A 27,654-nucleotide genomic window follows, 5' to 3' on the forward strand; every position below is an offset into this window, starting at 1 on the left:
GATTTACTGCTTAGGCTTCGACACCCATTCCAGACTCCTAGATTGAGGTCCTTCTCCCTTCAGTGGTCCTTTCTAATTAATAACATTCTGGCATTTGAGTGTTCCTAAGACTCCTGGAGAGAGCGGTGAGTCTCAAACATTAAGATATCCTGTCTTCAGAAATTCTCATGGCCAGTAATCCAAAACAGATGGATAGTTCAGAGTGTAAAAGAGCAGAAAATTAAGATAACTGAAATCAGAAGCTCTAGTTAATAGTAATGGCTTTGGAGAAATTTTAGTTACGTGACAAGTGGAGGATGCTTAATATAAAATGAGGTATTAGAAATGATACATGGGGTTTTACAAGCCAGGATCCTATGCTTATTTTACTCTGGAAAATTAAAAAGAGATGCAACATCACTGAAAAATTTTAAAATACTGGTCGCCATACAAAATAGCTGTAGACATATGCTAGGCACAGCTACATAACTGCGTAGTTAACTGAAGACAGAGCCTACTTTTCTACATCTTCATAAGGGAAACTGGAGCGGTAAATCTTTAGCTACAAACCCCTTCCCCTTTTTGCAAGCATTAAAGAGTCCTCACACCAAGCTAATTTAAAGGTTTCGTTTATACAATTGATAATTCTGGAAACTCCACAATAAAAATCCAATAACTACATATTTTAAATACTGTAATAAAAATAAACAAAAGTCATTAGTTAATTCTATAATGCATTAAGAATAACCTAAAAAACAAATTGTGAAAAAGGCATATTTAATAAATAGGGAACATCTGTACTGCTAATAAGTTGGGAGAGAATTTGAACTTTTGTAATAGGTACACAAAGGCAGTGGAAACAAATGAAGAAAACAAATTACTACACATTGTTGCAGCACAGAAAAGATTGGGTGTATTTTATTAACAATTACATCCTCTTTCCTGCAGCCTGGCACAGGAACAATTTCTGTATCTGATGCGAGTCTCCAACAGCAAGCAGATACTGCGATGTCACTAAGCAACTTACTGTGATTTCACACCATATGTGGCAGTAAGAGATTCTTTAAAAATTAAAAGGCACGCATAAGCTAATTTCAAATATTAAGTCCAGGCTACTCTCTTAGATACAATGTTTATAACATTTGTAGAGCAAAACAATTTTTAAATAAACATTTCCCAAAACTTGAATACACAGCCTAAGAACAATGAATCTGCACCAAAAGTTACATTAAAAAAAAAAAAAAAGAATCATGAAATAATTAGAGCTAACCTATATTTAAAGGTTAAAAAAAGATTCATAAGCAACCTATATTCTTTAGGTAAATAAAGTGATTGTTTTAGAGTAACAGGTATCATGTTTGTAAGTCAGTTCTCACTACGGTTCATGCCTACTTAAAATTCTACCTTTAAAGATATTTAAACTGATAGTATTGTTCCTTACCACAATTAGACTCACTGCAGAGCTCAAACTAAAGCAATAGCATTTTTCTTAGCATGCACACAGAAAATAATCTACCATTTAGTCATCTCATTATGTTTCACGTGGAAAGAGTGATCAAATGGTCTTAAAAATATTGGAGAACATTCTCTGATATCACTTTCTTCAATAAATGTTTTAATACCAGTAGACTTAAAACAAACATATGTAAAGATAAATGAGGCAGTCTAGTGTATAAGAGTCATCCATAAGGTTTCACATGCAGAAACAAAACAAAACAAAAACTTGTAAGAAGTTTAAATGTGTTTGTCCTGAAAATAAACGTGCAGGTACCTACATTGAAGAGGATTTTACTACCTTAGCCTTTTGTGAAAGTATAAAGCTAAGTTCTTTCTGATGGCCCACTTTGAAAATAATCTAAGATCCTATAAATTTTTAGAAGTATTTTTCTAGTCTTTTATTAAGTATAATTTGTGGTAGTATATACTTATATCCTAAAACAGAGGCACAGGATTGAGAATTTAAATCTTCTTCTGGGTGCTTAGTCTTTCTTACAGGTAATACTGATGTCTTAATTGCCATAGCAGCATAAATTAGGTATTTGTAAAAATAGCCATTAAATACTAGTTCATGAGTATATTTAATGTACATATAAATCCTACATTAAAAGTATAAATGAGGAAATATAGCATAGTTCTAGGGTTTCTAAACTGTTGACCATCAAAAAGTAAACCACCCTCTTTAAGACTTAACAGAACTTTAAAAAAAATTGCTTCAACATATGAATTTAAGACTTTACTTTATTCAGCAAAATCATTTATTTACACAATGGGGAATGCTGGTTTGATTTTGTCAATGAAATAAAAACAAACTGAACAGAGACAATACTGAACTGTATATATATTTTGTAGCAGAGCTGACCAACTGTTTCCTTACCTGTATCAGGAACACCAAGAGCAACAGTATCACAAGGACACTGGTTTAACAATACACCACATAGGTCCAGTAACACCCTGGGAGCTTCCAATGCAATTTCCAACTTTTTCTTTTTTTATAAATATATAAAAAAACAAAAAGTCAGCAAAACCAGCATTATGATGTAATAGACAGAGTATAACTCTGAAGTCAATGGGTCAGTAAAAACCTTATCAGACCATCCGCAGTTTACAAAGTGATCTGCTCTTCTTCAGACCACTAATACAGAATCTAAACAGATGAAAAATAGATCACTTTCTAGAAGACAATAATGATCTGATAAGGATCTGACTTAATGGAAGTTAAGGGGGGGAAAAAGGAATGCAGAGCATAGCCCCTATTAGAACAAGCTAACTTTTCCAGATTTTCCAAATTAAAAAAAAACAAAACAAAACAAAACAAAAAAACAAAAACCACTTCAACATGAAGCTACCATACAAAGTTTTTCCATTTTTCTTTGTAAAAAGTTCAGAGTTTGCAATTTAATCCTGGGTTTTTAGTGAGAAGGACAGTTTGGGCCTGGACTTCCCCTTGCCCAGGATAATTTTTTGTTCTTCTTTTTGTTGACGTTGTCGCTCTTGTTCTAGTTTCATCCTTTCCTCATGAATCTTTCTTTGTTCTTCAACAATTCTCAACTGCTCTTCAGCCTGAAAGTGAAAAATAAACATTAAAACTTTCTATGAATTTCATGTCTTCTATTAGTAATACTGGGAGATCAGATGACAGTTTACAAACAATAGTACGTTGAATACAACCTGCCTAAGGTCACCCAAAAAGTGATCAAGGAAAAAACACTGTGTAATTAGAAAAGAATTCATTAATTCTGCCTAAATTTTCTGATTTTGTTATGAAAAATGTTTACGAAAATTACAAACAAGCACTTACACATTTTGAAAATGGAAATTTCTAAAATCACGTTTTAAGATCAGTATAGATTTTGTCCTATTACTTATTTTTATCTAAACCTTCAGTGCATCAGATGAAGAGATTTTCAATGAACCAAGGCATCGATTTATCCAAAGAGCAGGTTATCTACCAATTACTATAGATTTATCATTAGAAAGACATAAAAAAAGTTGTAAGAAAAACTCCCTAATGGGGCTACATTACACTGTCAATATACAACCAAGAAATACTAAGGACCCCTTTCTCTGGAGAGAAAAAAATTAAAGACTCTTTTCACCTCGCTGACTATAAAATGCTGGTGTAATTAACTTCTTCAGAGCCTTCAACTCCTTCAGTCTTATGCAACCAACTCCCTTCCTGTGCTGTCTATACATTGCCCGTCTTTCCCCAAAAAATTCAGGCCATTCTCCGTCCTCTTCAAGTCTCTTTTTCTGCCTCTCCAAAACCCCATGCCCATGTCCTTATTTCTCACCCAGGTGCAGTTTTACCCTTCCCCTCCCTTCCCCTCCCCCAAGGAACATTAGACAATGTGTGCTGGTGATACTGGTTGTCACAAACAGGGGGTGGCTCCTGGCATCCAGTGGGCAGAGGGCAGGCATGCTACTAAGCACCCTACAATACACAGGTCAGGCCCCCACAAGAAGTATCCATCCAACCCCAAATGTTAATAGGGCCAAGGTTGAGAAAACCTGCTCTAACCTTGAGTTTTTAAATCTCAGGAAAATCACTACCTGACCTTCAATTTAAAACAGTCACTGCACCCTTTGAATGCTTTCCTATTCCCAAAGTCGGATTTTAAAGTCATTGCTTCCATCTCCATTATTCTACTAAAATTATTTTCTAGATGGTCAGAACTACAATGCTTAATGACTTTTATTCATTCTTCTGCTCACTTGAACTTAGGTCTTTTAAAAATTTTCTCCCCTCCCACATGTTCTTAATACGAAACACTGGTGATTCAAAACATTAAGGCTCTCCACCTGTTCACTCCTGTTTGTCTCCACCCATAGGCTTTTTGTTCAGAAATAGTAACATTCAATGTGACTGCATTACGGGTTTTATGGCAGAGGATGGGGAAGGTGATGGACTCTGGTATGCAACATAAAATGTTTAAAAAAAACCCTGACTTTTAAATACCAAAGTAACACAAAGAGGTCTGTTTTACTTTAAGATGGTGGCGGTGTAGACAAAAAGGTAGAAGACAGATGGGAGGGCAAATCCATTGTAATCAAGTAACGGTCAAAGATGAGGAAGATCAGAATTTTTTACAAAGGGGGAATGTGGTCGGCAGGCAAGATGGAAAACCCAACAGAGAGGTGAAATAGATTTTTCAAAAAACCTCTCAGACCTTTTTCCTAAGCTACAACTGGCTAATAGGTGTAGCTACTGGACACACACCAGGGAGACTTCTGGGTATCTTCAGAATTCAACATGTCCAAGATTCAGATTCCTCATACATAACCAAAGAAATCAGCCCTTTCTACAACGTTCCCTACCACCACCCATATTCTGTAGCTTTCTTCTGTCTCCTCCTTCATGACATAAGCAAATAGCCAACCACTTGGTTATTCCTTCCTTCGTGCTCTTTTCCACTACGATGTCTCATCCGGAGCTCCATATGCAGGGCCACCACACCAGTGCAGGGCCCCACGACCCTTAGAGACCTCACAGAATTTCCTTGTTCCCAGTCCCCTCATTCACCCTACAGAATGCTACCAGTCTCAATATTTTGGACATCGTTCTGTTCTCACATGCCCTCAGGCTTCCAGTGACTTCCACCATGTGCAGAATACGGCCTAACTTCCCAAATGAGCATACTATTAAACACTTTCTATAATCTGGCTCCCACTGTGTATATATTTTTCCTCAAATTATGCTTGGTTTCTGTCTTGCCTCCTCCTCTCCTTTGCTCATGCCATTCTTTCCCCTACTGAAACGTTACCTGTACATCCATTTCAAACCACCACTTTTGTGGTTAGACTTCCACTGATAATTCTAAGAGAAAAGACTTAAGTGCTTTTGATCATCTTTAGTGAATTCATATGTCAATTACTTTATCCAGTTTTAACAAATCATCACACATTTGGGTAAGAGTTTGGCAAGTGCAATTAAATCAAGGTAAAGAATCTACTGTGTGTCCATGTGCCTGGGAAACCCCTACTAATATAAATACTGAGATTCACTGTTCCCTACTGTTCTAACTCAGCCCTTAGAAAAGCAGATTAGAAACTTGAAGAGGGAAGGGTTTGAACATCACAACCTAACCCGTAAGAGAAATCTAATTAAAATTACACAGTATTTTTCACCTTATCATACTGACCAATTTCAAAGTAAGATACACAATACTATCTCATGAAGAGTACTTCGACACTACTTACTAAAGCTCTACCTTCACAATGCTTTTACCCAGCAAATGAATTTTCTGGAATAGATCTTATATAAATAACACTTGTATACATGCAAAATCAAACAAGGTTTTTTAAAGCAACGTAGCTTGCAAAAGACTGGAAAAACCCAAATATTCCCCAATGTGGGACTATTAAACTTTGGAAAATCTATACAACAGAATGCTGTGTAGTTAAAAAAACACAACAAAAAATAGGAATCCCTACATACTGAAATGGAAAAATCCCCAAGTTACACTGTTAAGAAAAACAAAGTCCCAAATAGTGTATATATACTATTTCTCTGCAAAAAGGGAAGACTATTATGACTATCTGCCAAAATGCGCATTTTAAACTCTAAAAAACACAAAAAACATGGCAATGAAAAGTAGTGGATGGGGAAAAAAGATATACAATCATTTATTTTTCTAAAAACTAAATTGGAATGATGTGATCACATTACCTAAATTAAAAACAAACACGATTTTTAAAGCGAAGTCATATCCTTCATAGACAGGAAATACTAATTTTGCACTGAAATTAAACTTTAGATTGGGTAAAGAAAAAGCAAGTTTCAATTTCATTTAGGTCTACACATATAGAAGATAAAAGTACGTGTGTGTGTAAGGGATGCTGTAATTTCTCTGGTTCTCCTTTAGTCTTAAGCATATATATAGTGCCTATTGGAAATACCTGATAATGAAATGATCTTTAAAAATCAAGTGAGCAAGTGAATATCCTGTCTTTACATATAAATATTTGTACCGTTCCATTATAGCTTTAAACGAAGCATAAATGCTATTCAATTACAACAGGGCAAAAACAGACTAGTTGAGCAAAACCCAAAGCCATCTGTTTTAATATAGTGCTTCTCAAATGATGAAAAACCATCTGTGAGGTTTGACCCTACACCTTATCTGCTACGAGTTCTAAACCCTAGCTTCCCTCTGCAACCTGTCTGACATGCCATTTCCTTCCTGATGACCCCACTTGTCGGAATATCCACTCCTCCTCCTCTATTCTGTTGTTTCAAACGTATGCAAAAGAAAGAACGATTCCAATGGGTGGGGGTGTGTATGTGTATTCACACATATGAACAACACTAAGCTCTCCTACAAGGATTACATGATGGATACCACGGGGGCCCAAGAGAAAGCTAACACCCGCAATTCTAGAGCCATGAAATGAGGGTGGGCCTTCCGAGGCCATTAAGTCTAGAACCCTCACAAAGGTGGCTTTTAACTCTGCACTTCACCCAAAAAAGTGACTGGTGAGATGAAATACATGAAAGCAATATACCATTCTAGTAGAAGGACCTATTTACTCTCCCAGTACCTTTTGTCCCGCTCCCCCTTCACCCAGAGGGCCCAGTGCCTTTATTAAAATTACTCATTTCTGGGGCACCTGGGAGGCTCAGTCAGTTAAGCGTCTGCCTTCAGCTCAGGTCCCCTCTCCTCCCCGCTTGTGCTGTCTCTCTCAAAAAAAAAAATAAATCTTTAAAAAAAATTACTCTTTTCTAAGCATTTTCCTTCTTACACTGTCTATAATGTGGTACATCAAGGTGATCCTTAGCAGCAGTTTCTTTCAGTAAATAAGGATGCTGAAATCTACCACTCTTTACTTAAACTATATATAAAATTTTACAGAATTTTAAAAATACAAAGAGAAATATCTGTTATCAGAAGTGATTACCGAAATGATAGGAAAGAATGAAAAGTATTACCAATTAGGAAATCATGCCACTACTCAGAAATGTGGATTTCTGCATTTTAAACTTCCCCACACACACCCTACTCCACTCTGCCATTTATAATTTTAATTCTTTGATTCATCTTCCCTTCTATAACAAGTGTAATGTATATCCCACTTTAGGTAAGCAATGAAAAATATTAAAAAGAAATCTGATATAATTAATTTGGACCCTTAGCAAACTACAGATCAGTAAAATTTTCTAAAGTTATTAATGTACAAGGTTAAAAAAAAAAATCACACACAAGGATTAAAAAAAGCAATCCCTACCAATGGCAACTTGGTTATTCTGATAGTTACTCTCCTTACATACATACTGTCATTATAGGATATTATTAGTTACCATCTAAAGAGAATTCCTACCACACCAGCCACTCTTCCTAGCCCCTTTCCATCTCAATTTAATTGCCCAATTGTTAAATGTATTTATGATCTTAAATATATTTTTGGAACTTCAACACTGCATAACATCTCCTGGGATCCCATATTCCCTGAAGTGGACACAACAGCTTCAAGGAGGAACTGACAATTGAGATTGGTATGGGATACTCGGCACGAGAATCCCTGTCCTCCAGAGCTCTGGAGAGACTGCTCTGGAAAACTGCCAAAAGAGCAATCTCATATCTTCAGGATTTTATCATTTATGTCCTAAAATTTCACAAAAAAAGATCTCATCCAGATGTGGTTCTTTTAATCTTTTATACCCTAAATTCTCTTTTCTTTCAAGTCAGTTCTCGTTTGTCTTGGTCATTCATCCCCTTTTGTAGAGGTTTTCTTAAGTGCCCCCTGACACTTGGCTGTCAGCATGATGACATCTTCTCTGGTTCCTACACCAGATTTTCTCCCCTTCCTTTTTCCTCCACTTTCTCCTTCTGTACTCCTTCTCTCTTTATCACTCACCAAGTTTATTCTCTCCTTAGTTTCTGCCTTACCAATTCAAGCTCCACCTTCCCACCGGCTTTCAGTGGGTTTCTGGTTGACATTCTGTCCTTCAAGCCACTCCATACGATGCCAATACACTAACATCCAGGAAGTTTTAAAAAAACTGTTGCCCAAAATACATTAACATAACCTTAAACGAGCTTTTTATCTTATCAGCTGGAAACAAGCGTCTCACTGACTAAACATGCTTCCATAACTTCCCCACCATTTCATTTCAAATTAAAGTATTTTTAAAAAGATTTTATTTGAGAAAGAGTGAGAGTGCAAGTGTGCACGTGCGCTCACACACACAAGCAGGGGGAGCCAGGGGGAGAGGGAGAAAAAGGCTCCCTGCTGCTCAGGGAGCCTGACGCAGGGCTGATCCCAGGAACCCAGGATCATGAACTGAGCTGAAGGCAGAAGCTTAACCAACTGAGCCACCCAGGTGCCCCTCAAATTAAAATATTTAATTGACATTTACATTTGGTGCCATGCCAATTTGCCTGTTTCTTACAATGTGTAAATGTATCAATATTAACTATCCTAAGTACTATGCTCTTTCCATTTATATACTCTCACTCTAGTACAAATGGCCCATTCTTTTTCCGATTATATTAGTTTCCTGTAGCCACTGTAATAAATTAGCACAGACTGGCTACCGTAACAGAACAGAAATTTATTCCAGAGGCAGAGAAGTCCGAATCATTATCACTAGAACAAAATCAGGATGCTGAAGGGCCACCTTCCTTCTGCAGGTTCTTGAAGGGAATCTGTTCCTTGCCTCTCTAAGCTTCTGATGGCTGCCAGGATTTCCTGGCTTGCACGTGTATTGCTCTAACCTTCGAGACCAGCATCTTCAAATCTCTCTTTGTTCTGTTCTCATGTCACTTTTCCTGTGTGAGTGGAGTCTGTTAGGAGTCTGAAGAGTCTTTTCATCATTGTGTCCTCCTTCTGTCCTTTTCAGTCCAAGCTGGCAGTGTTTCTGCTGATACCGCATCCTCGAGAACACTGTGGGTCTCCCACATCTGGCAGGCCAGTAGACAAGAGGCTCCTCAACAGATCTTTCCTGGATCATCTCATTTACTCCTGGCATTTGCTGAAGTGGCTGTGGGAACCTGAGTCACATGTGCAATCTCTTCAGCCCTAGCAAGTGGTTGCCCAGCCATACCCTTGGCCTTCTTTCCAGAGAGTTTTTCTAACAGTAATAACCAACTTCAGCATCTTTTGTAATCTAGATAGGCTGAAATTTTCTCCAAACATCAAGTGCTCATTCCTTTTTACTTACCAGTTATTTCCTCTATTCACCTCCTCAAATTTTACTATAAACAGCCAGAGGAAAGCAGACTGTACTCAACACCTCACTTAGAAATACCTTCAGTTCAATATGCAAGTTCACCCTTACAAGCTCCGCCTTCCACACAACTGTAGGGCACAATTCACCCGGGTTTTCTACCACTACACAATGAGGACCTCCTTCCCTCTAGCTTCCAGTAACATCTTCATTTGTGTCTAAGCCCTAACCAGAAGCACCTTTAAAGTCCATATTTCTACCAACAGTCTTTTTTAAAGCACTCTAGGCATTTTCCATCACATGCCTCACAATTCTTCTAACCTCTAACTGTCCAACTTCAAAACCACTTCTACATTTTTAAGCAACAAATTTCCACAAACTATGTAGTTCAAAACAACATAAAATTATTCTGGAGGCCAGAAATTCAAAATCCGTATCACTGGTCCAAAATCAAAGTGTCAACAGGGCCATGCTCCCTGAGGAGGCTCAAGGGGAGAATCTATTGCTGCAGCTCTTGGTGGCTGCCAGGATTCCTTGTCTTCTGACCACATCACTCCAATCTTCAAGGCCAGAATCTTCAAGTCTCTCTCTGCTCTGTCTTCAGCCTTCTCCTGTGTGCGTTGTGTGATTAAAAAAAAAAATTTCCCTCTGCCTCCTTCTTATAAGGATACATGCAGTGGTATTTAGGGCATAGTGGTTAATCTGGGATAAAAACCCCAAGATCTTTTACTTAATCATATCTGCAAAGACCCTTTTTGGGACCACATCAGATAACATTCACAGGTTCCAGAGATCAGGACATATAATATATAGGGTTTTTTTTGTTGTTGGGAGGCGGGCATTTTCCAGAGATATCTCTTAATTGCAAAGTGAGATCTGGCTTAAGTACGTGGAATACATTTCACATATAATCAACTTCTGAATATGGTACTATTTTTTTCATTTCTCAAAGGAGTGATGAACATGGTAAATCTCCCTGTTTGGCAAGTGGGTAAGGAGAAAACTATTTTCAATATTAAAGAGCAGAAACACCTACAGATTTCAAACTTATGATTTGCATGTATTTTAAAACTTCGGGGGCACTGGGTGGCTAAGTCAGTTAAGCGTCCAACTCTTGTTTCGGCTAGGGTCATGCTCTTGGGGTCATGAGATCGAGCCCTGCATCAGGCTCTGTGCTCAGCATGGAGTCTGTTTGGGATTCTCTCCCTCTCCCACTGCCCCTCCAGCTTGTGCACTTGCTCTCTCTCAAATAAATAAATAAATCTTAAAAAAAAAAACAACTTCAAAGCTTTCCCAGTTAAAATTAATTTTACCTTTTCACCATAATGCAGTAATTTTTATAATTTTATTAGAAATTGTCTCTTGGGGCGCCTGGGTGGCTCAGTCGTTAAGCATCTGCCTTCGGCTCAGGGTGTGATCCCAGAGTCCTGGGATCGAGCCCTGCATCGAGCTCCCTGCTCCGCTGGGAGCCTGCTTCTTCCTCTCCCACTCCCCCTGCTTGTGTTCCCTCTCTCACTGTCTGTCTCTCTCTCTCTCAAATAAATAAAATCTTAAAAAAAAAAAAGAAAGAAATTGTCTCTTATTATAGTTCAGGTATTTACACGCAAATTAACCACATTCCATTTTACTACCACCTTCAATCACCAATGGATAATTTGTGGGTCATTTTTCTACTGATATAGCCTCTTGGAAGGACATTTAAGACCAAGCAATACCTATCACTTTTCTTAGTCTGTTTCCCATTCTGGGTGAGATTCTTAAACATTTCAGAATAATACCTGGACTTTTCCCAGACACATCACAAAAAACCTGTATGGAAAAGAGGAGCAAAAAAAGTTTTAGGTACCACTTTTAACATTTTTTTAAAGAGTTAAATTTCTCCATTGTATTAACAACAGCCTTTCAAATATTTGAAGATAGTTGTGCACTGCCAATACTAACCCAGAATTAGAAACCAATTTGCCAAAAGGCCAAGTCCAGTCAAGCCAAACCACATGTGAATTAATTCTTGTTTGAGGTTATAAATCAAACGTTGTCTGTTGATTAATATTCTTTTGCCTCCTTTTGGACAGATAAAATCAAGTATCTTGACAAACAATTTGGAATGTGAGCAAAAACTATCCTTGGTCTGGCGTACCTCATAAGAATTTCACTTTCGAGGGGCACCTGGGTGGTTCAGTAGGTTAAGCTTCGGCCTTCGGCTCAGGTCATGATCCCAGGATCCTGGGATTGTGTCCTACATCGGGCTCCCTGCTCACAGGGGGCCTGCTTCTCCATCTCCTCCTTGCTCATGCTCTGTCTTGGTATCTCTGTCCCTATCTCAGTCTCTCTCTCTCAAATAAATAAATAAAATAAAATACCATAAAATAACATTAAAAAAACAAAAGAATTTCACATACAAGAGAGCCCATGTGGCTAAGCTAATGCATTCCTTATTACAGTCATTACTGCAATCAACCTGAACTTTTGTCACAAGGACCTACCTTAAAAGTCCATCAAAGTATAGTTTAAATTTACTTTCTTTAGTTGTATAAAATATTGAAACTGGAGAAAAGTATAAAGTTACAGTAAGTCTACCAATTAGAGATAACTGTTTTTAGCATTTTGGCATATTTTTCCATCTACTAAACTGTGCAAATATACTTTTCAAATTAGCAGGATAATGTATACGTAAGTTTTGTATTTAGCTGTTTCCCCTGTATTACCAAAAACTTTTAGACTACAGAAAAACCAGCTGTAAGCACGTTATAATTCATTTAAAAACCTACAGAATTTTCACTATTCTAGATAATATGGTGAGAATTTTTTTCTGTATTACCATATTTGTATCTGATTCAGTTTTCACAAGATAAATTCTTAGAAACAGATTTAAGGTTCCTAATATTTACTGACTCAGTGCTATTTTCTAAAACGGTCATGGGCCATTATAAACTCCCTCCATCACCATATAAAAGGTCTTATTCTTGCCAACACTTGGTGTTGAGGGGGGAAAAAAGTCTTTCCTATTAATATTTACTATTACAAAAAAAGAAAAGGGGGTGGGGGAGTCATTTCTTTGTTTTCTTACAGAACTTGGGAGACTGGGATATATTTTCAAGAATTGATTATAGCACTTTTCATTCTACTTGTGTGAATTCTCATTTACATTTCTCACTTTTCTTTTTCTATTATGAAGCTGGTCTTCTTTACTGACTTGTAAGAAATCATTATATTATTCTTTCATGGTTATGATCTTTTAAGAAATTTCCCCCAGGGTACTGTCTTTTCCAACCTGTCTTCAGTATACTTTCAAACAGCATTTACCATTACGTATCGCACAAACTTACTACACAAAAAGCTGGCTTACTACTATAGCTACTACTGCCCATCCCACCATCCTCAGAGCACCTACACACTCTTGCCTTTATTCTAATTCTACGAAATCCCTTAAAGGCCTTTGCGAGGCTTCATTTCGTCACACTCCTGTCCCCATCGTAATTTCAATTCCTAACTAGCCACTGAAGCTTGGCTCATGGGTGTCTCTTCCAGGAAGGTTCCCAGGCCACCACGGGGCAATTATGTCAATTACCACACATCATCCATACCACTACCAAATACGTCCATATTACTTGTTAACTTTTCTTGGGATTGTCCCTGTCCCTACCATTAATACATTAAATACTTTAAGAGAACTTAACATCTTGTCCATTTTTATTTCCAAATTGCTTTTTACACGTAATAACTTCTCAGTATAGATTATGTGAATAGTTAAGCTTGGCTACTGCCTCTTTCTTCCTTGCCTTCTAGAAAAAAGAATGCACTGCATTCTTCTCTCCATACAATGAACTGGTCCACATTTCTAGCATATTTATTATGTCATAAAGCAAACAGAACTGCTGGTGCAACAAGATAAACTACCACTACTGACATAACCAGGACAAGTCCCATGCTATCTACAACACTAGCATACTCCCCTCCTTCCTTTCTTAAATATCTATTCTTCTAATGGGACATTCAATACAGTCCATGTAATATTTCCTAATAAATGTAAAGAAAGATTAAAAGAACTTGCTCAAAATTGAGAGGATAAGGAATGGACAACAAAAATTAAAGAAATCTCCATATGTGCCTGGCATCTTTATGCAGCAACATTTCCTTGTCTTTTCTGACACAAAGGATGCTCCACTTTTCCTGCAAGCATACTACTCACTACCAACAGAGCCAAATAAAAATTAATTTTCTCCAACATGGACAGTAATTTTTTAAACTTCCAACTTTACCATACACAGGAAATAAATGAGTTACATCCAAATCCTTACCAAATATTCTCAAATTCAAATTCCTTTTCTCCAAGATATCTTTTCATTAAAGTCTACTGATAACATGCAGTCAAAACAGTGTCACTGTATAATCTATCAAACTCAAGTGTTCTAGAACAGTGCCAGTCTAAGTATGGCCCTTGAATCAGCAACAGTGTGCAAACCGTAATGGATCCATAACAAAATATGTAGAAACCAGGAGTAAGTGTTTTATAAGCTTTTATAGCCTCTTGACCTCATTTTTCTAGTAATTCATCTTAATTATATTTTGCAAAAGTAGAAGTCTGAGACAAATTAGGATTAAAAGACAAGAACAAAAATTGGGCAATTACCACCATTTGAGAAGCACTGCTCTAGAATAAGCTTGCTAATCCTTTCCCAGTAAAGACACACAGAAAGTCGTATTTTTAAGGTCCATGTGGGTAAACAAAGAAAGCTGCCAAAAGGAATATAAAGAGCCCAACCAAGTTTCCCTAGGCACCCAGACAGTTATCCCAGGATCAGAAGGGATCTTGGCAGGGCCTAAGTTGAGGAGCTCTGCTCTGTAAGTCACAATCTGGCATTCCAGGAGACCCAAAAACTGAATTCACCATGCTAGCCAATCTTTTATCATGTTCTAAGAGGAATTCTATTCCACCTGCTTGGCAATTCTGGTTCATCATTTTAAATACCAACTATACCGTTCCTCCCTTCTGGAAATATCCATACCTTTCAAAGCTCAACCTTCCAAACTCAAATTAAGGTTCTTACTTTCCATCTTACTTCCTCCTACCTGCACTGAGATTTTCTTCTTATACAGAATCACTAAAAAAGGCATTATCACGTACTAGTTGATGAATATGTAGTGATGTATGTTATAATGACTCCTCAGCCATTCACAGTGCATCATCATTCATAGGGCTTTTTCTACCGTAAGAGATTTTTAAGGTCTTTTCATTGGGAAAGCAGGATTAAGTCTCTCCCTTTCATGATGGATTTTACAACAGCCAGGACAGCAGTATTAGCTAAGAATTCACAGCGTCATGCTCACTAAGTTGCTTCGGATATTGCCAGTACTGGCTTTTCTCTGGGGTATGCTATCTTTTAAAACTTCATGCTTTAGAACTAACTGCCCCATAGTTTTAACTTTATGTAAAAAGTTATCTTTTCAACCACAGGACACATTATTTATGGTCCTCCTTCACCCGTACTCTCCTTTGGATTCACTGTCAATTAATTACTTAGCCCAACTCAGATCTTTTTCTGTGCCTTTATAAACAGTCACAGAATTTCTTTTTTCTAAATCACTTACCTGGAGCTTACAACTTGCTTTCCTCCCCACTCAACAGTAATGACTTAGCAGCAAATGTCTTCCTATGACTGCATTAGTCTCAATAAATTTCTAACTAGACAAAACTTCTGTAAGATGCCCAGAACCAAGATTCCCTCCAGGGTCATGTCTCTATTCCTAGGCACTAAATAGCACTCATCCCTCACTCATCCTAAGTAAATTTCCTTCCATCTCTGACACATATTCTTACTTTGAAGTAGAATTCCTATATGCCACCTTCACGGGGAAAACAAAGTTTTTCCCTCCAAAGCCTATCTTCCTTAAGCTTTTTGGCTTCCTAATATTCAGTCCTTTAATTCCAGCTTTCTTCATTATATGGAGACTGCTTCAAAATATAGACTCTTAAACGGAAAACCCTATGACACCAAAATTTTTATTCTACTTCTTTACTCCACTCTAAATGCTAGTCTGTGCTAAAAACAAAGCAACAAACCAAAAACTCAGTAAGTACGAAAAAACAGAACCAAAAGAAAAAATAGATTAGTTCTTTTTCTATTTTTAAAGAAATTACCTCAATATTCTTACAGTGGCTTCTTCATTGAAATGTTTAAATTGCTCTGCATCACCTTTTGTTATCCCTAGCTCATAAGCACCTCAGTCTCTATTCCTTGCCAGATTACAAACTTGGAAGAGGACAAGAGCTTTTCAGTCTGTACACTTACTACCAAGCATATGCTACCTACTTTACCTAGTAGTTGGTAGGTAACAAGATACCTTAATGGGAAGTGAAATGCTACCTTTTAGTTTAAATACTTCCAAACTTTTGCTGTTATTGTTTAGGCATAAAAATGTAAATGAGGTTAAGATAGAAAAGCTTTAGAGTCGGGTTACTCCAATTCTCCCAGGAGACCTGTCTTAAGCCACTGCAGATTTTAGAATTTTCTCTAGATAAGTAGAATCTTTGGATTGCCCCAATAGATTCCTCTGGAAGACACTCGCTAAAATCTAGTCAACCATTCCTGCTCTTGCCTCAAATCCCTGAAAAGGGCCCTGAAAACTCTAAGAAATGTGTCATAGAGCACAAAATCATTCCACAAAATCTGAAAAAACAGAAAGCAAATATAAAATACTCTTCAGGTACACTTCATACACACCAGTTTGGCTTGTGCTTCTGCAATTTTTCGGTTATTCTCTTCCAGTATTCGCTCTAGCTCCTCACGTTTTGCACGTTCTTCCTCCTAAAGGGGAGGACATGTTAAGATGTTAGAAAAATAAAATGTTTATTTTTACTGATAAATATTTACTAATCTTCCTCTGAACTTTTTTGATCTGACTTAGAGGGTAGCTTTATAGCTACCTTCTGTCTGACAAATGATAAACTGTGCAGCCACTAAAATTTGTTTCTAGCACGAAATTTAAATCATCCCTCCCAGTCCAAACAGCAACCGACTAAACCCTCCCTAATGATAGTTTCCTGGCAATTATTACTAATACTTTAATATCACACAAATCAACAAGGACAACTACAAAACTGGATAGTATTTACCAAATTAAAAAAATAATATATAAAATATAAATAAAGTGAATATTTGTCTCACCAATTATGTATACCTACGTATTCTTTACCTATACTCCTTTAATCAGCATTAAAAGTTGAATATTTACTGTCTTGTCCAGTGTCCTGCAGAGTGTGCTCCTCGGCTGCCATACGCGCCAGCTTCCTCTTTAAAATGATTTGTACTGTTAGCTTGGCAATACCTGCATCGGCAGCTCAACCATTTATAAAGAAACAACATACAAGGAAGGCTGAGCTGAGGAATGCAGATGTTTATGGTAAGAAGGAACAAAAAATGTAATTCATCATTCCTAAGGCAAACAATTAATAAGAAAAATACATTTACTGTTAGTGAAAAATACAAATGGTAATCCATACTTCATGGAACTAAGGGCTCTTCCATGGGGAAAATGGACTTAACATTCAGATGTTGACAATTTCTAAAGGCAGCTTATCTTGTCATCTACAGTCTGAACTGAAATTCAGGAATCCAGGGGGTGCATGGTCCGGAAATAAAATTCTGTAATTTATTTTTTATTGGAGAATTTAATGAGATTTTATAATGCAAACTATATGAAGATTGCTTGATGGTTTGGGCAGTGTTCAGATCACAGCATACATATTCAAATGATTTTAATATTTGGAAAGACTGTCAGAGGGTTGTGTCCGTGTAAAAAAAAATTGTTAATATGAAACAAAAAGCAAACGAAGAGAAAAAAATCTTCCTATGATTAATAACTCGCTACAAGACAGCACCATTACTCCAAAATTATCTTCATTAAAAGCACTGATATAAATAAAATTTCATACAATCAATTGCACAGTCTGTGATAGCTACCAAATATAGACACGTGTATCTACTTAAAGACAGCACAAGGGAAAATGCACTTGAAAGGCTAAGCTTACTGGAAAATAAGAGAGATTTAATACGATGCCAACTTGTCCACAATAAGGCCAAGATTCACAATGATACGAGACACATATTTTGAGTCAAATATTTAAGTTCAAGAAAATGTAGCTACAGGATTTTCTATGGCATACACGAATGGAATTCATATTCATTATGCAAACTATATCAAGGGACACTCAGGGCCATAAAGTAATTTGTCTTGAGTGTTTCAGTGACTTTCAACAAGTTTTAGGAACCTGGAGTAATCAGTGCAAATAAGCCATAAAGCTTCAGTAGCAAATTACTGTCTCACAGAAAGACATTTTCAACTTCTGCTCCAGCTGCTGATAAAACAAATCATGTGTTTAGCTTGACTCCAGACAAGGACAACCTGTTCCTTCATAACTCTCTAGAGAAAAAAAGGAGTTGTTAGTAAATACTAAAAAAGTGGATGAATAATCTGGACATTTTTCCTAAAAAGATTCTTTGAAACACATTAGGAAAATGGAGGGCCTTATGATCAGAGTGCTAGAATTAGTCCATTGTGTTGAAACAGGATTTGGGGTAGGGGGTGAGGGATAAAAGGACAAAAAGAAGAGCAAGAAAACCTATGTATCAAAAGCAGGTGCTGTCACTCAATGTCAGGCCCTGCTCTTTGTAATCTGACTGAAGGCAAACAGCCTCTCACAGTCTAGGCAATAAGAATGATACACAGAAAAGAAGAATACATATCCACAGGTGGATTTGAACCTTTTCCCTTTACCACTCCCTGTCTCCCTCCACCCTCCCAAAAAAGAATGTAAGTCCTGCAGCCATGGCAAAAGTTTCAAACACTTCTCAAATATGTAAGCCAGTTCCATTAAATCAAAAAGTATCCTTAAATATGTTTTATGAAAATAACTTTTAAATATCAGTCAGCACTTCTGAATAGGCTAAAAAATTAACTTTCGCAGCAATGTTATGTTTAGATGAGAAAGGAATTAGTCTGTATTCCATCTCTTTCTGAACTGAGCAGGAGGCACACCCAACACTGAAAGTTTTGCCATGGACTGTCTCTACTTTCCAAACGACCGAGCGTTACCTCTCTGGCTTTTTGTGCTGCAAGCTCAGCTTGTCTCTGTCGCTCGAGTTCTTCGAGCAACTGCTTTTCCATGATGCGCTTGGCTTCCTCCACCCTTCGGAGAACTTCTCGCTCAATTTCATCCTTCCTTTTCTCCAATTCTTCCTCTACCCTTTTTGCCACTAATTCTTCCACTCTTCGCGCTGTTTCTTCCTCGATGAGTTTTTCTTCTATTTCCTGCTGCCGACTAGCAAACAAAGGAGAAAACAATGACTCAGATAATGTAAGTAAACCTAATAAAACAAACTATAAATCTGTCAAACATACAGCCCGATTCTATAATTTTATAATTCATTTTCATGCAACATTCAAGGAAATATTAGATACCAAGATATTAAGAGATACAGAAATTCAAATAAATATAAATACTTCTGTTTCCTATCACTTTCTAAGTACAAAATGACTAGTATGCATGTACAAAGAGCTTAATTCAACAGTTTTAATTTTGGAATAGTAGAGTAAATCTGAAACAAGAAGTCTACTTTTTTGTTATCAACTTTAAAACGAAAGGACAAGCTGTTAAGTGTAGGGATCTGCTCATTTGCCAATGCACTCAGTCTAAGGGTTCAGCTACAGAAAGCCAGGAGAAAACATTATGTAGCAAGCAATTCAGACTGACAAAGTTCACCCCCTTCCCCCACTCTCACCCCCACCAGCAAAATCAAAATAAATACAGATTCAAACAGATTCACACTGCTAAGGCAATGTAGTGTAGCTTTTACTGAAAATACAGACCAACTTAATTTAGGTTCTGACCCTAACACCTTTTACTGTACCTCTTCTTTCTTTGGTTAATTGATTTTCAATTAAAAGCTTTTCAAGAGATGGGAAAGTGGATGAAATTATATCATCAGTTCTAATAAAAAGTTCAATGAAGCATGATACTGTTTTAATTATTTTAATCACATTTAGATATTGTAAACCAACTTACTCAAAATGAAATTCTGCACTGAAAATACTGACATTTATCAAGGCACTATGGTGGAAACCATGCACATTTTAATACCACTGATACCCAATATGATAGCTTCTTGGTTACATGTGCCTCGTCTGAACAGAAGATTAGTATAGAGAAAATGTATTTAAAAATCTTGTAAATATTTTTATTTGGTTACGTTAAAATGACAACATCTTAAAGACTGAGAATACACTAAAGTTAATTTCACTGGTTTCTTTTTAATGTGGCTACTGGAAAATTTTAAATTACAGATGTAGCTCACATTGTATTTTCTACTGAACTGCACTAGTTGAGACAATAATTTGTGCTAAATTAATAAATTCAGAGGCTCTGGACGTGTATCTAAATCCTAAGAAGCCAATTTATTATTAGTAACGCTTCAACTTTCTCACAACCCACAAAATTAAATACAACCTATAACCTTTTTATCTTTTGATGACTCATAAATATGTATGAGCTGGTCATTCAATTTACGTGTTTAGTAAAGACTTTATAGTATCTAAGTGACCTTTAAACACCCCAATCCACTTCAACTAAACTATTTTGGGGGGTTGATTCAATTCCCACTCAAGTGCTTTCATTCTCAACTCCTGTTAATTATTCACATTGATACCATACTAACACCAGTGTATCTCCAACATTCTGATTCTTTTCAGTTTCTGCATTTATAATCTGTTTTTCTGTCAAGGAGATAGTAGCTACCTGAAAAAGCACGATTTTAGGTTCTAGATATATGCAATACCCATTCTGAAGACTCTGTTGCTTGTTTCTTAAATATTTCCTCCCAACACTAAATTATTGGTGATTTTTATTTAAAAAGATACGAAAGCTTAATAAGTAACTACAGTTTAAGGAAGTTTCAAGGAGCCTTCATCTATAGCAGCTCAATAAAAGAGAATAGCTATCCACTCCAACACTAAAATGAATTGCCAGAACTATCTAAAGGAAATCAGGCGGTGATTTCAGTGGAAATTAAACTACATTTCAGATATAAAAATTTTGTTTCTCTGCTTCATCCAAAGAGAAAAATACGAGCTGAAATAAGTAAGCCTGACAACTGCTGAACAGGGATGATGGGTTTATTAGGGTTACAATATTCTCCCTACTTTTGAATACATCAGTAAGTTTACATAATACAAAGTTTTAGAAGTTTATAGCACCCCATACCCCACAAACATACTTATTGCTAGTTGGTCCTCACGATATTAGTAAATGTAAAGAAGCCTAAGAAGAAATTTTATTTTAAAATGTCAAAAATGGTACAATGCAACTCTTAAGGACAACGTTAAAACGGTTTCAACTAAAACTTCCAATATAAAGTAAAAAGGAGAGCGAAGAATGGGATAAGGCTTTAGTTTTGCTTTTCAGTAGAAAAGGTGCCAAACAACTTAGGAATTTGGTAAAGATGGAAGACACCTGATACATATTTAGGGTTTTTTCAAGCAGTCCTTAAGTAAGAGCAGTAGCACAATGGCTAATGGAGCCACATTTCCACAGATTTGGTAAGGAGAAAATAAGCCTAAATAACTTAATTCAGTTTATTACTTACAGCAAAAGCCAGATCAGCATGGTGTGAGCTCTGTCTCTGGTCTCACTCCTGGACACCAAACCAGAGGGGCCAGATGACACGCAACAGAGGCACAGGCAGTGGGCCGCTCTGCTGCTAGAGTCAATTCTAAGAACAGCTCAGCGGTTTTATAGCCCAGAGGGGAGGGCAAGTGGAAAGTCCCAACCTCAAATGAAACTGGGAGGATGAGAAATGGCCTAGTGAAGTTTCTCACAAGGCTGCTTATCTCCCTTTGTTCCTAGAAGAACCACAGGACATACCATCATGACCTTAGTAATTAAGCCTTTCTGCTGGGTCCCACGTGGAGACAGGCAAAGTCAGGGCTCCACAGCAGAACTGTTCCAAGTTTATCAAGAATGTAATTTTCTGTTGATGTTATGCTCAGTTAAGGTTAAAATTACTAATTCAGTAATCAGAAAAAAAATTTTACAGAAATTTTTCAGTTTCAGCCCTTAAAAGTTATGGCTTCAATTCCACTCTCCCCTCACTGAATTCAAAAACACTATGGCCACATGTACAACTGAATTAAACATGAGCTCGTCTTTACTGATGACAAATTTGTTATCATCATCAATGATAAAGCAGCTATAAGGCTAACTTTCATAAGAGACACTGAAACTTCCTTGGAAAAAAAACAACAAACACTTTTGGTCATTAGCACTTCACAGAAGACGTATCATTTAATGTCACTGCCTATTCACTCCTTCAAACTTTCCCCATAGGAGTTGTCACTTTCTTGATGTCTAGATGTTTAGTAATCTTTTCCTCAGGCTCCTCTGAATATATTCCCTTACCAAGAATTTGTGCCACTGGTGAAGCTTCCATTTTCAATGGAACTAGTATATATAACCTTAGGCCCCATTTTCTCCATCCTTACAGGAATTTTAAACACACTAGCCACAATCAATTTAAAACGGCAACTATTAAAACAGCAAGGGTCAGGCAATATAGCACAGAGTATGACTTTGTATACAGCTACTGGCAAAATTACTTTAAATATAATATATACAGAAATATTTTTAAACGTACAAACTCAACCCTAGGAGCTTGCTTCTAGGAAGTGCTTCATAACATCAGCAAACAGCAGTAACTCAGTACTGACTTGGTACCAAATACTGTGCCAACAGCTTTATACACCATGTCATCGATTACATCTCTGATGGTTCCACAGGCATAGGAACAATTTATTAGCTGGGCTCCAGCTCACTGCATTTTGCTGAGATGACTTCCGACCTAGGTAGACTCCAAAGCTAATCATCTTAAGCAGAACAAAAGTGTAAGGCCAAAGCATGCAGAAAGATTTAACTACCAAAATGGTTATTTCAAAAGTTCATAAAATTCTTATCAACATCAGTTAGATCTTACGCCCTAATACTTTGTCTTAAAACCCTAACGTCCCCAAAACACAGTTCCACATACTGAATTTGCTCATAAAAGCTGCTCTTTGCTCTCAAAATGAGCACATCAAGTATTCTAAGAATCACTCATATAAATCCCAGTTTAGATACTTTAATTTAGAAGGCTCTCAATCTGTCATGCAGTTGAACACTAAGCATAATCAAACGTACACTATCACAGGCTACAGTAAATTATTATACCATTAACATTTCCTGATTTGCTCCAAGTCATTTACAGCTGCCCATTTTTTCAACATGCACAGTTAATACAACATTCACAAAGCATCTCAAAACAATACATAAGAAAATGAATGGCTGGTACACAGAAGAGAGGTAGAACTTTTGAACTCAATCTTGAAACATGTGAATTAGCTATTCAAAAATGAGGAAAAAAGGGTTTAATGTTAAGGTCTGCCTTTCACTAAATTAATATACCTCAAAATCACTTTTTAAAGTCACCAGGCTCAATTTGGTTGCATGTACATAAATTATATTACCCAACATTATTTACTGATTCCATTACAGGCCAAGTATGTCTAGATACTGCAAATGCACTATTTCTGATCTTTGTAATAAGCAAGAACTGTATCTCTGTTTCAGGAAAAAGAAATTAAGAGGCGCCTGGGTGGCTCAGTCTTGTTAAGCGTCTGCCTTAGGCCCAGGGTGTGATCCCAGCGTTCTGGGATCGAGCCCCACATCGGGCTCCCTGCTCTGCTGGGAGCCTGCTTCTTCCTCTCCCACTTCCCCTGCTTGTGTTCCCTCTCTTGCTGGCTGTCTCTCTGCCAAATAAATAAATAAAACCTTAAAAAAAAAAAAAAGGAAAAAGAAATTAAGCTCACAGGTGATTTATTCAAGGCCTCACAACTGTAATGAGCAGTTTTCAATATTACCAGAAACTTTCTAATTGGTTACGCCCAACAGAATAATCTATTCCGCTGTCTCAGGGTCTCTCATCTTACACTGAACCTCTTCAAGGTACACTGAACCTCTTCAAGGTACACTGACACTATGCATTCTTCTGATATCCCTTCTCTGCTTCCAAGAAGCACTTGTCTTCCTCCAACAAACATTCCCTAAGAATCTTTCAGTCCTGTGAACCAACTGCTTTTTTGCCTCCATGCTCTTCCTAAGTCATTTTATCTACTCTCAAGATTTCCTGCAGGCTTCAGTCTTCCATATCAACCTCGGATAAACTCACCATATCCAAATACAAGTGCCCACTGTGGAAGTGACAAAGGGAGGCTCCCCTTGATTTTTCCTTGTCCTCTATACACCGGTTTCTGACATTTTAACCACCATCGGCCACACAAACAGTTAACCTAACATTTGGCAGCTGAGGTGCAACAGCCACAATATAAACATGAGAACCAACGTTAATGTTTTATTTCCCTTATATTCCAATCCAGTTTTATTTGCACTAAATGTTTTTTAAATCTGTTCCTCTTTCCCATTCCAAAAACCACCCCCTCCCTACTCCTGTGTGGCCTTACTGGAACTAGTTATCTATCCTATACAGCATTCTCTGCAGTTTTTGGGGGGAGAAAAAAAAGGCCAGGCCGTTTACCTCCTTAAAACTTTTCCTGTTTCTAGGATGAAATCCAAGCTCCTTAATATAGCATACAAGACACTTCTCATGATTCCCAGCCACTATTTACCTCCCCAGTTACTCCACGATTTTAGTACTTATACACCTTCATGTTCCAGTCAATGTTCACTGTTCTACCTCTCTTTGGGGCCATTCCACCCCACTCTGTCCTTTATTCTGCCAGGGGTGGAGGGGACTCTGCTTTGGTCCACATGTACTTTCCTATACCTTGGCTGACAGTCTATTATTTTCTCTTTATCTAACACCCACATTCCTTAGGAGAACTAAGGTGCTTACCTTTCCAGATCTTTCTTTCTACAGTCACATGATGATCACTGAATTTACCACACTGTATTAGTATGTAGCTACTTATAAGTCTTTAAGCTTCTCGAAGAGGGCTTGATTATCTTTATATTAACAGCACCTAGCACAGCGTCTGGCACTTACTAAATGCTCAATAAATATTAGTTGAATGAACAAGCTAACCAACAGACTTGTAGACCTACAACTACTTATGCCAATTTTCATGGCTCCAAAACCCAAGTCTTTCCACTGTTCCCTCTGTGTTATTTCCAAGACATTACACCAAATTAAGGACTGCCTACTGCATGGCACAGAGGAATTCAGTGTATAGGGGGCTGCTAGCTCTGCCCCCTCCTCCCTTCATAAATGCTAATGGTAGTCTGCTGCTTCTGTCAACTTGGAACTATACAGCTGCCCAATTTTCTAGTGCAATCCCTGGATTTTGTCTCTGCTATTCATGTGTAGTTTGCTAAACACTTATAATTATTCTTTGCATACCAAGGTTTCTTTCATTTTTCCTACAAGTCTTAGCTTTCGAGTGAATGGCAAATCATTTCTCTTTGGACATCTGTTTTCAAATGGAAAAATTATCTCAGAGATGTCTTCAGTAATCTTTCAAATGCTCATCTGTTGATATTTGAAAGCTGCGCTTTTACAGTGAAGGATCTTGTTCCAGACCTAAACACCTGGATTCTATATAATCAAGGTCTGTTGTGAAATAGTTACTTGTATTTGTTTTTTATATGTGTGTGTGTGTGTGTGTATATCACCAACAGTTCTACATATAGGTCTACATACAGGAAAATAAAGGTTGCACAGCTCTCCTGGTACTGCTTCTTCTGTAATACTGTTAGTGCTCCAGTCCTGTGCCTCTTAATAACTTTGCTTCTCAGAAACACATTCTGCTACATAATACAAACCCAAACACATGAAAATTTAAACCCCTAGAAAATTCACTACACATGTATCTGTCCCAGAAGGATCCTAAATTCAGTTAACTTTCCTGCCTCGTGTGCACTTTCTAAACATGAGCTGAAGAATTGAGGAAAATGGCTGGTTAAAACAGGGAGAGTTTGCAAACTAACTTTGGGAAATGACTACCCAGAGCATCACAGGGCCATAGTCTTAAACCAAAACAAAACACTACATTTTAAAACTAAAAGATCATCAGTCTGGAATTATTTGCACCTACTCTTGGATCTAGAGATACTTGAGAGGTGACTCTTACAGAAATAATTTTACCCAAACAGTATTTCAAGTCGGGAACCTTACTGTGACTCTGATTTTCCCTAAATTAAGTTCTATATGTGAGCAATGCGAAAATAAAAGCAAATATTCAAGCGACTTCTAAACAAAAGTACACTAAAAAGGAAAACGAGTAAGAAGACTGCACTTAAGTTTGCTAAAAAGAAATATAAAGCAATATAAATAAGAGATGGAGTAAGTTTTGATTGGGATGGTGGTTAAGCAGGTGAACTCAAGTGTCAAAACTCATCATACTGTATGCTTAAAGTGTTCGCATTGCGTTTTTACAGCTCACAAAATAACAAAAACCGAGCAAGCTCGAAAAAAGAAACGCAACCGCGACATCTTTAACAAAAGGAATGCACTAACAAAATGCATTTGGGGGTTTACTGTTGGACCACCTACAGTGTCTTATTCCCGAGACCTGTCCCAAACTGAAGCTCTGATACAAGAATGCTCCGGCCAGCTGCAATTTGCTTCCCAAGGGTTAATTCCTTTCGGCTCTACCAGCGGGCCTGCAAACGCTCCCTACCCCTATCTTCAGGCTCGCTTATCCCACGCCCTCACTGGCCGGTGCAGCTCTCCCACCTTACTCCCAACTCCACCCCCTACTTCCGGCACTCTGCTCCTCTCTCGCGCCAAAATCGCTTTCTCCGCTCCAAGCCTTTCCTGCGCAAGCCCCACTGTTTTCCTTCCCAGCCAACTCGTGGGTCTGTCCTGCCCCAGGCTTTCCACTCGGCCAGGCTGCAGCCTCTCCGGCGGGTTCCCGCGACCCCTCTACCCGCCCCCACGCCCCGCCAGCCCCTCGCTCCTCACTTGGCCCACCCAGCCCCGCCAGCCCCCACCCCCCCAGCCTCCGCCCCTCCCCCCGCGGGCGCTCACATTTTTCGCTGCCGCTCGAACTCCGCTTTCTTCTCCTCCTCCTCTCGCTTCTGCTTCTCGTCCAGGCTGCTGCGCTTGCTCACCGTGCGCCCGAAGATGTCGATGCGGTCGGGCGGGGACGAGGCGCGCTCCCGGTCCCGCTCGCGCCGGGACACGGCCGTGTTGGTGGAGCGCGAGCGGGACCGCGACTCCCGCCGCCGGTTCCGTTTACTCTCCCGCGACTTGGAGCGCTTCCGCACGCGCTCCTTGTCCCGGGACCGCGACCGCGACCGGCTCCGCTTCTTGTTGTGTTTGCTGCTCTTCGTGTGTTTGGAGCGGGACGAGCTCCGGCTCCGAGACCGGCCCATCCTTCCGGGCGACGCTGTGACTAACCGCTGGCTTCGGGCCCTGCGCGCGTCCCACTGTCCTAGCTTCCGCCTCCGGACCCCGGCTGGCCGTGCTGTCGAGGCCGGGGGAAGGAAAGCTGTCAGCCAGCTGACTTTATACCGCTCTCTTAGGTCGACGGCCGCCACGAAAGCCGCCTCCAACGACAAGGCCGCAACGCCAGGAGTTGCAAAGATGGCAGCCGCGGCTGCACCGGCCGCCCTTCCCACAATGCCCCGCGCGGAACGCGCCGCTACGCGAGCCCCGCCCCCTGACGATGGTTGCCGAAGGCGAAGCGAGCGCTTCCGAGGGCTCTCGGCTCCTTCCGCCTTCCCCGCGCCGTCCTGACGCTCAAGAGTCGGAGTCCTCACCTTAGCTTTAGTGCACTTCTGCTTTCCGGTAAGATGCTAACGCCATGAGAATGAACCCGTCACGTTTTGGTGAGAATGAAATCGTACCTCCTCAGGAACTGACATTGCATTATTTGCTAGGAGCTGGATTTGTCTCAGGCAGCCCTAAATTGTATCAAAGTGACCCTGAGCGGATGACTTGGTTCTCTGAGCTTAGCTTCCTCGTTTG

At 38.6% G+C, this 27,654-nt stretch overlaps 1 protein-coding gene across 1 annotated transcript; it reads right to left on the reverse strand.

Moving 5' to 3' along the window:
- Positions 1-2,199: 2,199 nt before the first annotated feature.
- Positions 2,200-27,206, reverse strand: ARGLU1 (arginine and glutamate rich 1). Its single transcript, XM_040624471.1, has 4 exons — positions 26,713-27,206; positions 18,737-18,962; positions 16,366-16,449; positions 2,200-3,039 (listed from the first exon to the last, which is right to left on the reverse strand). Exons 1-4 carry the CDS (start codon positions 27,057-27,059, stop codon positions 2,875-2,877), a joined length of 822 nt encoding a protein of 273 aa, XP_040480405.1. The 5' UTR covers positions 27,060-27,206; the 3' UTR covers positions 2,200-2,874.
- Positions 27,207-27,654: the final 448 nt, after the last annotated feature.

The sequence above is a fragment of the Ursus maritimus genome, unplaced genomic scaffold, assembly GCF_017311325.1.
Source record: "Ursus maritimus isolate PB19 unplaced genomic scaffold, ASM1731132v1 scaffold_10, whole genome shotgun sequence".
Classification (NCBI taxonomy): domain Eukaryota; kingdom Metazoa; phylum Chordata; class Mammalia; order Carnivora; family Ursidae; genus Ursus; species Ursus maritimus.